This window comes from Microcaecilia unicolor, chromosome 11 (assembly GCF_901765095.1).
Source record: "Microcaecilia unicolor chromosome 11, aMicUni1.1, whole genome shotgun sequence".
Lineage (NCBI taxonomy): Eukaryota > Metazoa > Chordata > Amphibia > Gymnophiona > Siphonopidae > Microcaecilia > Microcaecilia unicolor.
In genome coordinates, this window is record NC_044041.1 from 65,256,760 (window position 1) to 65,274,174 (window position 17,415).

A 17,415-nucleotide genomic window follows, 5' to 3' on the forward strand; every position below is an offset into this window, starting at 1 on the left:
CTGGATTCCCCTTGAGGGTCAACTGGTCCGATGTCGAGGGATTCCCCCCCACTGCCTGTACCAGTCCCTTCCATGCCTCTCGCAGGGATTGTAGTATCGCACTATTCCTCAGATAGTGTGGGAGCTGCTTACGTGTAAGATGTAACAACGAAAAGAGTTCAAAAGGAGCAAAGTGTTCCCGTTCCATTTTTATGGGTCAGGCAAGCCTGGTTATATAAGGACAAGTCCGGTAGCCCTAGACCGCCCTGTCTCCATCCTCCTAGCATGTAGGAATATCGCAATTTAGGTTTCTTCCCCGCCCAGCAGAATTTACTGAAGGACCTATGTATACTTTTCAAGTCTTTCCGTGACAATCGAATCGGTAATGTCTGCAACAGGTACAGCCATTGTGGAAACAGGATCATCTGTATCAGATTCGCCCTTCCCCTCAGCGATAGGGGAAGAGGTCCCCACTTCTCCAGCTGCTTCTTAGTAACCCCCATAAGAGCCGTATAATTTATAGCATGCAGCTTCCTCAGGTCCAGGGTCAGCCTAATTCCCAGGTACTTAAATGAGTCCTCAGCCCAACTCAGGGGAAAGTCCCGACCCATCTTTCGCTTCACTTCTGCGGATGATGCCAATGCCTCTGATTTAGTTAAATTTAAACGTAGGCCCGCAAAATCACCATATTCCCTTATAATTTCCATTAGAGCCGCAAAAGAGGCCTGCGGGTCTGTCAACAGTACCAGTAGGTCATCCGCAAAAGCCGCTATTTTAAACTGAAAAGGCCCTACCTCTATCCCCTTTACCGAAGGGATGCCTATGATGTCCCGAATCAGGGGGTCTAGAGACAGTACAAATAAAAGGGGGGACAGCGGGCATCCTTGTCTCGTTCCCCTGAATATCGGAAAGGTCCATGACTCCATCCCGTTTACCAAAATCCGGGCCTGAGGGGAATGGTATAGGGCCCGCACTGCTGATAAGAACCGCCCAGTAAAACCATATGCCGCCAGTGTGGCAAACAGGAATTCCCAATGGACCTTATCGAACGCCTTTTCGACGTCGAAACTTATAAGTAAGGATGGTGTCCCTTTCCTACTCCTCATCTCCAATGCTGTTAATATCTTTCTAAGGTTTTTTGTCACTGTTCGCCCCTCCACGAAACCCACCTGCGTCTCATGCATTAGTCCCGGCAACACCCTTGCCATACGATTAGCCATGAGCTTAGCCAGTATTTTCACCTCTACATTTAGCAGAGAGATAGGACGATAGGATTCTGGCTGCTCTGGGTCTTTACCTGGTTTTGGCAGGACTACAATCTGCGCCAACGCCAGATGAGGCGGCATTTCCTCCATATCGATTATTCTGTTAAAATACCGAGTCAGGGTTGGTATTATGTCTTCCCCCAGCATCTTATAAAATTCTATCCGTAATCCGTCCGGGCCGGGTGCCTTGAGTAATTGGCTCCTCGCTATTACCACAGCTACCTCCTCTTCCTGCACAGGGCGGTTTAGTTCCTTCACATCTTGTTGTCTCAGGGAGGGTAAGTTAAGATTGTTCAGATAATAAGTCCCTGGGAGCCCTTGATCTAAATGTTGTTCATACAATTGACTATAAAACTTATGGGAAACCTCACAAATAGCCCCATCTGCAAGCACTTCCCCCCCTTGGCCATCATTCAACTGTAACACCCTTCCTCCCCCCCCCCCCCCCTTAGGGCGCGCCAATCTGGCCAATAAGCTGCCTGTTTTATTTCCGTGCTTGTACAACTGGTATTTATAATAGATTAAGGATTTGGTGGCTCTTTGGTGTAACAGCTCATTGAGCGCCACCTGTAGTTCCATTAAACGGGTTCTATGCTCCCCTTTATGCGTTCGACCAAACAGTTGCCTGGCCTTACAGACTTGGGCACTTAGTCTCAGTATTTCTCTGTTCCGCGCTGAACGTGCGAAATGTGTGTAGCTAATTACTTCCCCGCGGAGCACCGCTTTTGCGGCATCCCAGAACAATAATGGATTGTCCCTATGTTCCCTATTCGAGGACTCATATGCTCGCCAGCACTCCATAAGCTTCTCCCGCAAACCCACGTCTTTATACATCTCTACTGGAAACCTCCAAGAACCGTTCCCATGAGCCTTGGGTCCCATCTCCCAGTCCATACTCACCCAGGCGTGATCTGAGATTGTGTAAGGCCCAATTTCCGCCTTAGTTATTTTGCCGAATAGATCTTGTGATGTTAGGATGTAATCAATTCGCGCCTGGGTGTCATGTGCACGGGAGAGGTGCGTGTAGTCCTGTTCCATGGGGTGCAAGGTTCGCCAAATATCAATCAAATCTAATAGGCTCCCCAATCTTTTCAGGCCTTTATTTGATGCCCCCAAGTCGCTACGGACCCCTTGAGAACAATCGAGCTGGGGGTCCCACACCGTATTAAAATCTCCGCCCACCACTACTGGGACCCCTGGGTGATCCATTAGGTGTCCTACCACCTCCTGATAAAACTTTTTATCATACTGGTTGGGGGCATATATATTACCAAGTAGACTTTTTTGACCCTTGCTCTCCATTTCCACCACCACATATCTCCCCCCCCTGGTCTACATATATGGGCTTAATCGCTGCTGCTACCCCCTTGCGAAACAACACTGCCACCCCCCTTTTTTTCCCCTGGGCTGCCGCTGCCACACACTCCCCCACCCACCATGTTTTTAGTTTAGCATGTTCCGCCTGACTGAGGTGAGTTTCTTGCAATAGGGCAATATCAACCTTATGCCTCTGTAGTTGCTGTAAAATTTTTGTTCTTTTTATTGGGGAGTTAATGCCTCCAACATTCCATGTTACCAACTTTACCATATTTGTGCTGTTGTGAGATACACAGTGATAGTGCCCTTATAACAAGACTCGAGCAGGCGTCCCAGCCTCCGCCCCCCCCCCCCAAGTCAACTCTAGTCCTCCCAAATATATTCCACTTGTCTGTGAGCCTTCTGCTGATTTGTTTTCCCCTTAAGCGTCCGTCACCATATTGTATTAATCCTTGATAAGCTCCACTATTCCCTCAACTCCCCATCCCCCCCCCCCCCCCCCCCCCCCCCCCCCCCCCCGCTTCCCACCCCCTTTCTTTACCCTGCCCCCCATTTCCCTTGCTCCCTGCCTGGGAACCATCACGTGTAGACACCCTCCCTCTTCCTCCCCCTCCCATATCCTCAGATTTTCCCCCATGTCCACCTAGCTTACCCCTCCGATCTTTATCCCTGTCTCTCATCATACACCCCAACAGTAATCGGATCTTGTCCCCCCTATACAACAAGAACATTTTCAACCGTTAAACACTTAAACATTAAGACCTCCAATCCCAGCCTTAGCTCAATGTCCCCATTTTTATAGCTTAAACTACCCAAACCTATGCATTCAGGTCACTGTCCTCCATCTTGATTAGGGTTTCTGCCAGCTCATGTTCCACCCTCAGTTCAGGTCGCCGCGTCTTCATGTGCCTTATCCGCAAGCTCTGTTTCCAGATGGGTTACAAAGTCCTTCGCTTCCTCAGCTGACTCAAATGACCTTGTCCCCTTGTATGTTACCTTCAGTGTAGCCGGACACATTAAAGTAAACCGCACCTTCATGGCATATAGTTTAGCACACAGTCCTGAGAACGCTCGCCTCCTCCCTGAGACTCCTGCTGAATAGTCCTGGAAACAAAGGACTCTTTTATTTTCATATGTTAAGGCACCTTCCGACCTTGAGGCCTGAAGAATATATTGTTTGTGTGCAAAGTTCAGCACTTTTATAATAATCACTCGCGATCTGGAGCCCTCTGCCTGGCGGGGACCTATGCGATGCGCTCTCTCTTCTCTGACGGGACCCATGCTAGCAGGGAAGTCAATCTTGTCTGTCAGCCATCTTTCCATCGTACTTGCCAGATCTTTACCCCCCAGGGTCTCTGGGATCCCCACCAAGCGCAAGTTGTTTCTCCTGGATCGATTCTCCAGGTCCTCCACCTTTTGCTCCAACTCCAACAGCTGTTTCTTGAGGCTTTTCTGTTCTCCTTCCACTTCCGTTACTCTGTCCTCCACCTCGCTGGTTCTGGTCTGAAACGCCACACATTCTCGGGTCAGATCATCCATGCGCGATTGCAGCTTCTCCAGCTTTGTATCTGTCGGTGTTAACCGCCTCTCCAGCATCTCTTCCAGCACTGCGGTCATCTCCGAGGTTATCTCCGTGACCCAGGCAGAGGCAACAGAAGAACCAGCGCTATGCGTCAAAGAGACGCCATCTTGGATTCCGCCAGTTTGTTTCTTAGCTTCTCTTTTTGCGCTGCTTTTGATGCCATTTCAGGACTCCCGATCCTCCTGCTTGACTGCCTGGCGTGCCGCCTGTTGCCCGTTGTCGAATTATTTATTTTTGGGTTATTTATGTTCGGCTCGATGCGCGGGGGGAGAATTCAGGGGCCGGAGAGCTCTTCACTTGCGACCTCTCTCCGGCATGGCATCAGGTGATCCCTGCTACAGTTTTTTAGCTGTCCTATCTCAACCACATCATCGGTTTCCCCTGTTCCATTATAGAAAACTGCACACTATAGTGTATCATGTAAATATCACAAGTGCTAAAACAAAAAACAACCCTACATAGATTCAAAAATTTTAATATGTCAAATTTAAACACTGAAACTTATGTGCGGTACAGCCAGTATCAGCAAAATGAAACTTCCGGTATCCAACTCAAGTAAATCCCACAACTGTGACCACTTTCATATGATACTGCAGTATCAGGCTTAACAACATCCCACTAGAGACACCTTCTTAACATAGTAGCGCCCCCAACAAGAGTCAGAACATAATGACGTCAGTCAATATCACAAACATATATAATATGGTATGGCGCAAATCAATAAAATATAGCTCAAATATAGAATTGAATGTTTGCATAAATACACACTGAATCAGACATGTCCCATTCCGTTCAAAAAAACTAAATTCCATTCGATCATATCATTCAAGCCCCATTCTGTGGTAGCGCTCAAACGATAGATCCAGTATTGTTCTTTCTCTAATAGTCTTTGTGCTCGATCGCCACCTGTAGACAACTCCTGTACTTTGATCAATAACAGTCCATTTGATCTGAGAGAATTGACGATGGAATTGCAAAAAATGTTGAACCATAGGGGCTGACATAGTTCGTGTATGTAATCTGCTATGATGTTCAGTCAGTCGAATTCTCACCTTTCATGTTGTATGTCCCACTTAAAATCTCTGGCGTGGACACATGATTAAATACATGCCAAACATTGAATCACAGTGTGCCATTTGAACTTGAAAGTTTGATGAGAACAAAAGGATGAATCAACTCAGAAACTTCCATAGCCGTATCATGAAACGAACATCTTCTACAAGAAATATGTCCATAATCGTTACCAGATTGAGGCAAAGGTGGTTGCATAATAGTCCTAACCACCTGGTTTCTTATATTAGAATGCCGAATGGAGATTGAGTGCATGCCAGAGATTTTATGTGGACATACAACACATACTGGCAGGACAGCTAATACCTGAGAACATAAGAATAGCCATACTGGATAAGACCAGTGGTCCATCAAGTCCAGTATCCTGCTTCCCAACAGTGGCCAATCCAGGTCACAAGTACAGGTCACAAGTACTTGTTTTACCATGGGACTGGCTTCATCAGGGGATTTTTTTTTCACATTCATTCTGCATGATTTTGATACACCATAATAAAAGTGGAAAAAGAGGTTTTTGGCCGATGATTGGACTAAGTTCAAAGAAGTGCTTATACTGAAGCAGCCGGAAACCTTTTACTACTTTGTTCCTCCAAATTTTATGAGGTAAAAAGAAATAGAAAAAGAAGAATTATAATGCGGTTTCCTCAGCAATCCACTGAGTTCGATTCCCACCTCAGGCACAGGCAGCTCCTTGTGACTCTGGGCAAGTCACTTAACCCTCCATTGCCCCATGTAAGCCGCATTGAGCCTGCCATGAGTGGGAAAGCGCGGGGTACAAATGTAACAAAAAAAAAAAATCCTCCAGACCGTTCAAGACGCTTGGGTTATGTACTCCTACCAGCAGAGGGAGACTGAGAACACTAAAACTTCTTATACAAGTAGCCTGTGCAGACCTTCTACTAACCAGTATTTTCTCAGTCTCAGCAGAGGGTAGATGTGTGCAGCCTGTGCAGTGTACTTTGTCTGGTAGGCCCGTTTGGGGTTTCTAGGTTGGGTTGTAAATGTTAGAGAACCCACACTTGGATCTCTATTACAGGGTGTAAGTCCTAAGGGGCTTCTTATTCCCTGTGGGGTGTCACACCCGGGTGGCCGGGTCCCTCCCCCTGTGCTCTTCCTCTGAAGGACTGCTTGACCTCGGCTACAGACCTCATTCTGTACCCTTGAGGCGTTTAGGCATCAGCAACTAGGTTTAAAAAAAATGTTTTTAAAAGGCGTCTTCAAGGGCGTTCTTGCCTTAGGTGGTTTTGCCTATTAGTCTGTCAGAGCACAAAGCAACTGTTTGTTTTTTATTATGTTCGCGGCCATTATGTCTAAGCCGGCGAGGTGTTGGTTTTCCCCGAAGCGCGGCGTTGAAGTGAAAGGTGGCCAATGTAAATTTTGTGGGGAGCCTACGTTGTCAGCGCTCTTGCCCCCTGTGCTTTCCCCTGAGTCGGCGGAGGTGTTGGGCAGCGATTTGATCGCACATTCCGGGCCAGCAACGTGGCCATTTTGGCTGCGCGTCCCGGGTCGGCCTCGACGGAGCCGTTTTTCCCGGGAAGCGTGGCCCTTTTGGCCGCGCATTCCGTACCGGCGCCGGGACACCCGTGTGTGGTGGGAAGCACTCCTAGTTTAGCCACGGATCACGCAATGGACCTGCCGCCTCGGGAGCGAGGGGGGTCCATCGCGGAGACTGCGGGAAGTGTTGGGGCTTCAGCAGCGTCGGGGGGGGGGGGGGATCTGGCTTCCCCCCTGAGTTTGTTTGGTCTCTGTATAATGCCTGGAGAGCTGGCCCCTCTCAGGCTGTTTGTTCCCCGGAGGCTGCTAGTTCAGTGGGAGTTAAGCGCCCACGGGTTGATATTTCGGAGCCTATGGAGATACTTTCTCTGCCTGGGTCAGACGTTTGGAGTGACCTAGGAGAGGAGGATCTCTTAGATGTGTCTGAGGATCAGGATGAGCTAAGGGGAAGATTCTTCAGTGGTTTGCATTTTTCATAAGGAGGAGTTGTTAGAGCTCATTGATCAGGTGATCTGTACTTTGAAGTTTGCTCCGGTGGCCACTCCCTCTGCGGAGGGACCCCAGGTAGATCCCTTGGTTAAGGGGATTCGGAGAACCTCCCGTTCCTTTCCCATGAATTCAGACATTAGGGACATGGTTTTTCAGGAATGGTCTGTGCCGGAAGCTGCTTGTAAGGTGTCTAGGGCTATGGCGCGGCTGTATCCCTTGCCTCCGGAAGATTTGGCCCTGCTGAAACCACCTACTGTGGATGCGGTGGTTATGGCGGTTACTAAGGCTACGGCCATTCCGGTGGATGGCGGTACAGCCTTATGGGATCCTCAGGATAGGAAGCTAGAGTCCTTTCTGAAGCGCAGCTTTGATTTGTCAGCTTTGGCCTTGCAAGCCTCTGTGTGTGGGGGCTTGGTTTCCGATCAGATACCGCATCCAATTCAAGCTTCTCCTCCTTACTTACAAATGCACTCACTCTGCTGCTCCACCCTACCTCTCTACCCTCATCTCCCCCTACGTTCCTGCCCGTAACCTCCGCTCACATGACAAATCCCTCCTCTCAGTACCCTTCTCCACCATTGCCAACTCCAGGCTCCGCTCATTTTGCCTTGCCTCACCCTATGCCTGGAACAGTCTTCCTGAATCCCTACGCCAAGCCCCCTCCCTACCCATCTTCAAATCCTTGCTTAAAGCTCACCAATGCTGCATTCGGAACCTATCCTTTCGAACATATAGGTTGCCCCAATCTGTCTGACCTATCTGATTAACTGTACATTTGTCTTTTTAGATTGTAAGCTCTTCGAGCAGGGACTGTCCTTCCATGTTAAATTGTACAGCGCTGCGTAACCCTAGTAGTGCTTTAGAAATGTTAAGTAGTAGTAGTAGCTTGTTTCCGTTGGGCGGAGAAGCTCTTGGATGAGCCTGCGTTAGATAGGACTGGTTTGGTTCAGGACCTGGCCAAATTGGAGATGGGGTCTTCGTTTTTGGCAGACACCCTTTATGATTTGCTAAGGGCTTCGGCTAAGAATATGGCTCTGGCGGTGACGGCTCGCAGGGCTCTTTGACTTAGGGGCTGGGTGGCAGATGCGGCCTCTAAAGCAAAGTTGTGTTCTCTACCTTTCAAAGGTTCCATGTTGTTTGGAGAGGACTTGCATAAACTGATGAGTGGTCTTGGGGATACCAAGGTCTCACGGTTGCCAGAGTTATGCCCTAAGGCGGCTAGTCGAGGTGGTTCAGCTAGAGGTTGGTTTAAGGACGTGAGGCGGTACAGGCCGGGCAGATTTGTGTCTCCTTCTAAAAGCAGTTTTTTCCAGCGGACGCAGTCCTTTCAAGGGGGTCGTCGAGGAGGTCGGGACTCCTCCGGAGGTGCCGGAAATGGTAATAAGTCCTCCTTATGAAGGTGTGCGGGTCCAGCCTCTGGTGAAGGTCGCGGCGTGACTTTGTCTGTTTTATCAGGGGTGGACCCAAATTACTTCAGATCAGTGGGTGCTGTACTGGAGGTCGTTCGCAACGGTTATGCGCTCGAGTTGGAGCACCCGCTGCCGGATCTGTTTCTTCCCTCTCCTTGTCACTCTCGAGTCAAGTTAAAGGCTATTCAAGAGACTCTGGGTCATGTAATCCAGTTGGTAGCTGTGGTACCCGTTCCTCGGCACGAGCTGGGAATGGGTTGTTATTCCATTTACTTTGTGGTGCTGAAGAAGGAGGACCAGTTTTGACCCATTTTAAATCTCAAGAGTGTCAATGGGGCGCTCAAGGTGCCATCCTTCCGCATGGAGACTCTGCGCTCGGTCATAGTGGCTGTTTGTCAGGGAGAATTTCTCACGTCACTGGATCTCACGGAAGCGTATCTGCACGTGCCGATTCGAGAGGCCCATCAGCGTTTCCTTCGTTTTGCTGTTTTAGGGAGGCACTTTCAGTTCTGTGCTCTGCCTTTTGGTCTGGCAACGGCTCCACACACCTTCTCCAAGATAATGGTGGTGGTAGCAGCGGCTTTGCGGAGGCAGGGAATTCTGGTGCATCCGTATATGGACGACTGGTTGATCCGGACAGAGTCTCGGGCTCACAGTGATGCGGCGACGGCTCAGGTGGTCGCATTTCTGGAATCGCTCGGATGGGTAGTGAATGTAGTCAAAAGTCAGTTGATCCATCGCAGAGTCTGGAGTACTTGGGAGTGCGGTTCAACACGGCAGTGGGTCGTGTTTTTCTGTCGGATTCTCGGATCGCCTCTTTTCAGCAACAGGTCCGGCTGTTAATGTCCGTTCAGAGTCCGACGGTTCGAATGTACCTCCGGGTTCTGGGCCTCATGGTAGCGACAATAGAGGTAGTACCATGGGCCAGGGCGCATATGCGTCAGCTTCAGGCGGCTCTGTTGTCCCGGTGGTCTCCTCAGGTATACAGTTTTGGAGCTGCGGTTGCCATTGAGGGGGGCTCCTCGGCGCAGTCTCCAGTGGTGGCTGTGCTCAGCCCATCTGAAAAAGGGCATGCCGTTGGAACCTCCTCAGTGGGTGATTCTGGTAACGGATGCCAGTCTGCTGGGCTGGGGAGCTCAGTGTGTCGGTCGGTCCGCGCAGGGGCGGTGGTCGACGGAGGAAGCTCAAGTGGTCTATCAAACCGGTTGGAGACGAGGGTGATTCGGATAGCTCTGTTGGCGTTTCGCTCAAGTGTGGTCGGAAAGGCGGTAAAGAGTCATGTCCGACAACGCGACAGCGGTAGCGTATGTCAACCGGCAGGGCGGTATAAAGAGTCTGCGGTTTGCAATCGAGACGGCTCTGCTCATGAGTTGGGCGAAAGGCATCTAGTGCAGATTTCGACGGCGCACGTGGCCGGGGTGGACAACGTGAACGTGGATTTTCTAAGCAGACACATGTTGGACCCCGGAGAATGGTCTCTGCACCGGTCGGTGTTCGACCAGATAGTTCTAAAGTGGGGAATGCCAGTAGTGGATCTCATGGCGTCGGCACAGAATGCTCAGGTTCCTCGGTATTTCAGTCGACGTCGGGATCCGCGAGCGGAAGGGATCGATGCGTTGGTCCTTCCGTGGCCTCAGCGGGTATTGCTGTACGTGTTTCCCCCGTGGCCCTTGATAGGTCGAGTCCTACAGAGGGTAGAATGTCATGCGGGTCCGGTGTTGTTGGCGGCTTCGAATTGGCTGCGTTGGCCGTAGTTTGGGGATCTGATGCGCTTGTTAGAAGGTGAGCCTCTATGGCTGGGGGGCTCGGTGCTGTTGTGTCAGGGTCCAGTTGTCATGCCGGATCCGCATCGGTGTTCTCTCTTACGGTGTGGCCCTTGAGAGGGAACGGTTGAGAAGGAAAGGGTTTTCCCCTTAGGTGATTCAGACGATGCTGCAGTCTTGCAAACGTTTGACGTCTTTGGCCTATGTGCGTGTGTGGCGCATATTTGAAGATTGGTGTGGCTACCGGGCGTGTGTCCCTTCGACAGCTTCTGTCATGCATTTTAAATTTCTTGCAGGATGGTTTTGAGAAGGGCCTTTCATTGTCATCTTTGAAGGTGCAGCTGGCTGCTTTGGCGTGTTTTCGGGGTAAGGTGCAGGGCAGGTCGGTTGCATCTTCCCCGGATGTGGTCCGTTTTTTGAGGGGGGTGAAGTTGCTTCGTCCTCCTCAGCGACCGGTAGTTCCTCAGTGAGATCTTAATATCGTTCTTGACTCTTTGGCGGGTTCTCCTTTTGAGCCCTTGGAGTCTTGTTCGATAAAAGACCTTACTATGAAGGTGGTCTTTTTGGTAGCTATATCGTTGGCTCGCTGGATTTCGGAACTTCAGGCCTCTTTCATGTAGGCCTCCGTTTCTGTGTTTTTCTAAGGAAAAGGTTTCGCTGTGTCCAGTGCCTTCGTTTTTGCCTACGGTGGTATCCTCCTTTCATGTCAATCAGGTGATTTTCGTTGCCGGTCTTCGGGGGACCGGACAGGGGATGCTTCGCAGCGTCGTTTGGCGAAGTTGGATGTGCGCAGAGTGTTGAAGGTTTACTTGCGCAGGTCGGAGGAATTCAGGTCTTCGGACAGGTTATTTGTCCTTCATGGGGGCCCAAGAAAGGAGCGGCTGCTTCTAAGGCATCTATAGCTCGGTGGTTGAAGGATGCCATCTCTTCGGCTTACATATTGCATGGCCGTATGGTGCCCGTGGGGCTCAAGGCACATTCCACTAGGGGGATGGCGGCTTTTTGGGCAGAGAGTAGTTTTGTTCCACCGGTGGACATTTGTAGAGCGGCGGTGTGGTCCTCCCTGAATTCTTTTGTCAAACATTACAGAGTGGATGTACAGGCAAGGGAGGATGCCAGTTTTGGCGCTGCAGTCCTGTCCTCTGGGCTTCGCAGGGCCCACCCTTAGATGCGTTTTCTGCTTTGGTACATCCCAAGCGTCTTGAACGGTCTGGAGGATTGCTGAGGAAGGTGAAATTAGGCCTTACCTGCTAATTTTCTTTCCTCTAGATCCTCCAGACCGTTCAAGAGCCCACCCAGTGTATCGGACAGTTCAGTATGATAATTTCTTTAGACTTCAGTTGCTGATATTTCTAGTAGCTCCTGTGATTTGGGTCCTGGAGTTTTACTAAGGGCAGTTTGTGGTATCGTTTGTGCCCATCTGCAGTTGAATTCCCTCGTCTTAAGGGGAGGAGATCTGAATGTGGATTCAGTGGTTTTGTTTAGGTGGAGGTCTTTTGTTCCTCTGCTTTGTTACTGTTTTACTGGTTAGTAGAAGGTCTGCACAGGCTACTTGTATAAGAAGTTTTAGTGTTCTCAGTCTCCCTCTGCTGGTAGGAGTGCATAACCCAAGCGTCTTGAACGGTCTGGAGGATTTAGAGGAAAGAAAATTAGCAGGTAAGGCCTAATTTCACCTTCCTCCCCATCTGCTCCAGCTCTTGATCAGATATCGTATCCCCATTAATTCCGATTTGTCGAAGTTCACTCTAAACTCTATTCTATTCTCATCCTTCTCGATCTATCTGCTGCTTTTGACACTGTTGATCACAGCCTACTCTTTGATATGCTGTCCTCACTTGGCTTTCAGGGCTCTGTTCTTTCCTGGTTTTCTTCTTATCTCTCCCATCGTACTTTTAATGTATACTCTGGTGGATCCTCCTCCACTTCTTTTTTTTTTTTTTTTTTTTCAATTTGTAAAGTTTATTTAAATATACCACAAACAGCAGTATAAATCCAAGCCAGTCTCAACAGTAACATTCCAACATTCTCTGATCCCAACCTTGGGAATTGTACATGTAAACATGAATTTATAACAAAATCTCACCCCCCCCCCCATTTTCTCCCCTTGTGTACCCCCTACCGCCCCCCCCCCCCCCACACCCTCACCGTCTCCCTCACCTCCTCCTCACTGTATCCCACTGTCAGTTGGTGTACCTCAGTGATCTGTCCTGGGACCTCTTCTTTTCTCCATCTATTCTTCTTCCCTTGATACTCTGATCTCATCCCATGGTTTTCAGTACCATCATTACGCTGATGACTCCCATATCTACCTCTCCACACCAGAAATCTCAGCAGGAATCCAGGCCAAAGTATCAGCCTGCCTGTCTGACATTGCCACCTGGATGTCTCACCTCCATCTGAAACTAAACATGACCAAGACTGAGCTTCTTACCTTTCCCCCTAAACCAACTTCTCCTCTTCCCCCATTCTCTATTTCTTTGGATAACACTCTCATCCTTCCTGTCTCATCAGCTCGTAACCTTGGGATCATCTTTGACTCCTCTCTCTCTCTCCTCTGCACATATTCAGCAGACTGCTAAAACCTGTCGTTTCTTTCTCTATAATATCACTCAAATCGGAGGTGTAGTCAGTTTACATGGACATTAAACATGCAGTAGTGGAACTAAAACAGGATTTGGTGGAACTACCCAGCGGCAGGATGGATAGAACTGCACATGGCTACTGTTGCAGAGGTATGAGGATGTGCAGCATAAGGTGGGCGCTCTTCAAAGAGGGAAGCTGGACATTTAGGATAAATTAGAAGACAGATAACCACACTAGGCAGTGCAATCTGAGACTCTAGGGTGTGCCTGAAGAAGCGTTTAGAGACCTGATGTCTGTTGCTTGAGAAGTGTGCCTGGGACTTATTGAAGCAGGCATGTGGCACAGAGGGTGATCTCCCTCCACTTCTTATTGAGTGTGCACTACTAATCATTTCTATAGTGCTACGAGATGTACGCAGCGCTGTACACTTGAAGAGCTTGGAATATGGATGAAGGAATGGTTGAGTGTAGTTGCTTATGAGGATTGAGTTGAGGGCTGTGAAGATATGGTGGTTGTGGGAGGGTCTGGTGGTTTGAGTGTAGGACCAAGGTGGATTTAAGTTAGGGAAATGGAACTGTTGTGGTTGGTGTACTGAGAACTGGTGCTGCTTGGATGGGGGGAGTGCTAGGTAAGTGCCTGGGAGTAGGTAGTTATGCTTTTTTGGCAGTAACAGCTAATGAATGGCTTATAAACTCTTTCTGTTCTCTTTATCAGCAATTTCCTCTTTGTTGATGTCAGTTACCCTTGACCTCAGTCAGTACGCAATGGACATTGGGAAAGGACTTGCCAGTAAGGATTTTTTTTTTAACCTTCCTTATCATATATCCTGAGCAATTTCTTCATAATATTGTGATTTGTGTAGTCATTGAATCCGTTTCTTTGCTTTCTTTTGTGTAGATCAGGTATTGGCCTTTCAGAGAAAGCTCATAAATGACATCAGTTCTGGACTATTCTGTTAATATATTGATTTCTCAGACTTCTGTGTATGGCAGCTTAAGTTTATAATTTCTCCTTTTTTTAGACCAATTGAAATCTAACAATACAGAGCTGATGGATGAGGCGGTGGTAGCATTACACAATCTAGCCCAGCAGTGCAGTGACCCATCTGCTGTAGAGACACTGAGCAAACACCTCTTGTCCATACTCGGGGGTAAGTTACTTTATCCTTGTCTACTTTGTTCTGGACTCCCTTCTCTACCTCCTGCATTTTATGGACATGTGAAGCACCAGTTGGTACAGATTGTATTTTCTTAAATGTCTGAGTAAAATTCCAGATTGAGGTCATTTCCTTCCAACCAGTAGATGGAGACAATGAGTTGCTAGACAGAGGAGTGTTTTGAATGAATAGCTTTATACTGCTTGTCTTCCACAAAGAGAAGTTCCGCTTATTTTGAAATAGGAATGGTAGAGTTGTTAAGCTGAATGACACGGTGTTTTTTTTTAACCCAAGTAAAGATCAATAATTTACTGAAGTAAATATTGGACCCATTATTACTGAAAAGTCGGGAACAAAGTTGACAATGCGTCCCTAGCAGCTGTGTTAATGTAACAGTTCAGAGATGCCCCTTAAGAACATTGCCATGTATGAGACTGAATAAAGCTTGCTTATTTATTTATTGATTGATTGGTTTGATACCCTGCTGATCACCAGTGGCAGGTGATCAGCAAAACACAAAAACACATAGAACATAATTTGGTATTAAAGTGGAATATAAATGTGTCAAATAAAAACATAACACAAATTCAAGACATCAAATAAATGTTCAGCAGTATCGAAGGAATACCTGCCACCAGGAATTTCATTCAAGTGAATACTATATAAATTAATTGTCTTGGTGCAATGATTTAATTTCTGGTTATCAGCGAATTAAAATGAGACAAAATAAGGATTCTGAGCACCTTCACTAATATTTTATTTTATTTATATTAGAAACATTATGGTTAGTAAGTAAGAGAAGTTTTTCCATAGATTAATTGGTAATTTTCATCTTGGACATTATTACTGGAAAGATTTGGACTTCAAACTGGAAACTTGACCTGAAATATAATTCTAATGCCAAGCACTTACTGACTCTGATTTAGGTTCATCCATCATCTCTTTCAGATTCTGATTGTAGTGGGCTACAAGAATCAATTCTGTTTATTATGATGTGTTTTGGTAGTCTAGTTGAAGAAGTCAGAAGGGTATTGTGTTTAGAACAGTCAAAATGCTTCTGTATAAGAATGAGATGTCATGCTGGTTCAGAATAATGGTCCATTGAGGTCAGCATCTTTTTTTCCTGACTGTGGCCAATTCAGGTCACCTGAAAGTACTCTGCAAATCTTAACGTGAGGGATCCTTTTCCAAAAGTCAGAGGTGATACTCTTAAATGTTGCATGGTTAATAATTGGTAATAGTCCTGTATTCCTGAAATTGTTCAGACTTTATACCCAGCTATACTATTACCAGATCCTCTGGCAATAAAATCCATAGATTAATAATGCACTGACTGAAACAAATATTGGAGTGTTCTATTTGAAAGGGTAAATATCTGAAATAACCATTCATTATTTATCCATTCTACCCCGCTCATGATTTTATAGATCTTTTATTGCAGCACTTATCAACTTTTTTGTGACCATGACCTTTGTGTGATGCCCCCTCCCGGAGATGTAGAATAATGATGCCCACGTAGGTCATGACCCCAAACGCTGGTTTTGTGGTCTCTGCGCTATTGTATTCCCTCTCAGCAGTCTCTTCTACAAGCTGAAGTGCCATAATTTGTTTAGCCTTTCCTCTCAGGGGAGCCATTCCATCCTGTTTATCATTTTGGCTGGTTATTAGCTAAAGTACTTTTTTAGTAAGTAGTAGATATTGGCACTGATGTAGTAAAGCTAAAAAAAAAAAAAAATCGAAATGCCTGATGCAGGAAGCTACTGATGAGCTAATGCCTTGGGAATGAAAGAAAGCCACCTTAAAGCCTAAGAGCTTAACAAACTTTTTTTTTCTTTTACTTAGGGTAGTATGTTAAAAATGATAGTAAAGTTAGTGTGTACTAATTCACTACTGTTTGTTTTTTTTTAATTTCTCTTTTAGGTATAACATTACACAGCTTACCAGAATACAAAGTAAAAATGAACTGTTGATCAATACATGCAGTTGTTTATCTGCCTATTAGAACATTCCATTAATATAAAAGATTAGACAGTTACAAAATAAAACACAGCAAGTTATACCATAGAAATATATATATTTTTTTAATCCATCAAACCAAAGTAGACCCCTCCCCCACCCATTAAAGAAGTCGTATATATAAGTTTGTGTATGACAGTCAAGTTATAAAAGACATTGGGATCAAACATCCGTTATTATCGCCATTGTTCAACAAGTTGAGCAGGCTCAGGTACATATGCCAGGAGATAACATGCAGGAATACCAAAGCTCAAAACAATAGGTTCTAATAAATTAAGAGCAAAAAAGAGGAATGCAAAGACAAAACACAGAACAATTATACTAAATGACTTTATGTATTCAATATTAAACTTCTTTCCTTATGGGACTTGATATACTGCCTTTTTGTGTGTGTGTTTTTTTTATTTTTACAACTACATTCAAAGTGGTTTACATAGTATATTCAGGTACTTATTTGTTGCTGGGGCAATGGAGGGTTAAGTGACTTGCCCACAGTCACAAGGAGCTGCAGTGTGAATTGAACCCAGTTCCCCAGGATCAAAGTCCGCTGCACTAACCACTAGGCTAGTCCTCTATATCACTTGAAAGTTATATCGCTTGAAAGTTATTCCACATATTCTGGAAAAGAGAAATACAGAGAGGCATATTTTCAAAGCACTTTGGGAGGCTAAGTTCCATAGGTTTCTATGGAACTTTGGGAGGCTAAGTGCTTTGAAAATGAGCCTCAGAGTGGATTAGGTATTCAGGTAAAGAAAGTTCATTTTCATAATAAGAAATAAAAGGTATTGGATTAAACTTCATTCTTGATAAATTAGTTTGAACAATCAGGAATATTAAACTTCAAATAATGATAAATCAGTATGGACAATCAGGAAATAAAGAGTTACATTTTGTGTAGATCCGGTGTAAATTTTGTTAACTGGCATTTAGGATGGATTATTTTGGTATGCTTTTTTGAATAGGTTGGTTTTCAGTAATTTACGGAAATTAATTATGTTGTGGGTTGTTTTTATGGATTTTGGTAATTCATTCCATATTTGCGTGCTTATATAGGAGAAACTGGATGCATATGTTAATTTATATTTTAGTCCTTTGCAGCTGTGATTCAGGAACGTACGTGATAATCTAGTGGAGTTCCTGATTGGTAGGTCTATGAGGCCTGACATATACCCCGGAGCTTCACCATGTGTCATCTGTTGATTCCTCCTCTTGGTCTTGTCTACCTTAATTCAGCTTCCTTTTGAGCATCCAGATTCCACAACCTTAAGATATCAGTATTAAGACGGTTTTTTCT

General features: G+C 46.3%; 1 protein-coding gene across 1 annotated transcript in view; it reads left to right on the forward strand.

The window, feature by feature from the left end:
* GCN1 (GCN1 activator of EIF2AK4) overlaps positions 1-17,415 on the forward strand; it is a gene marked incomplete in the record, with an annotated part of 339,178 nt that overhangs the window by 71,557 nt on the left and 250,206 nt on the right. Inside the window, 2 exon segments of the mRNA XM_030219069.1 lie at positions 13,664-13,738; positions 13,971-14,099. Of these exon segments, the coding sequence (XP_030074929.1) occupies positions 13,664-13,738; positions 13,971-14,099 (204 nt within the window).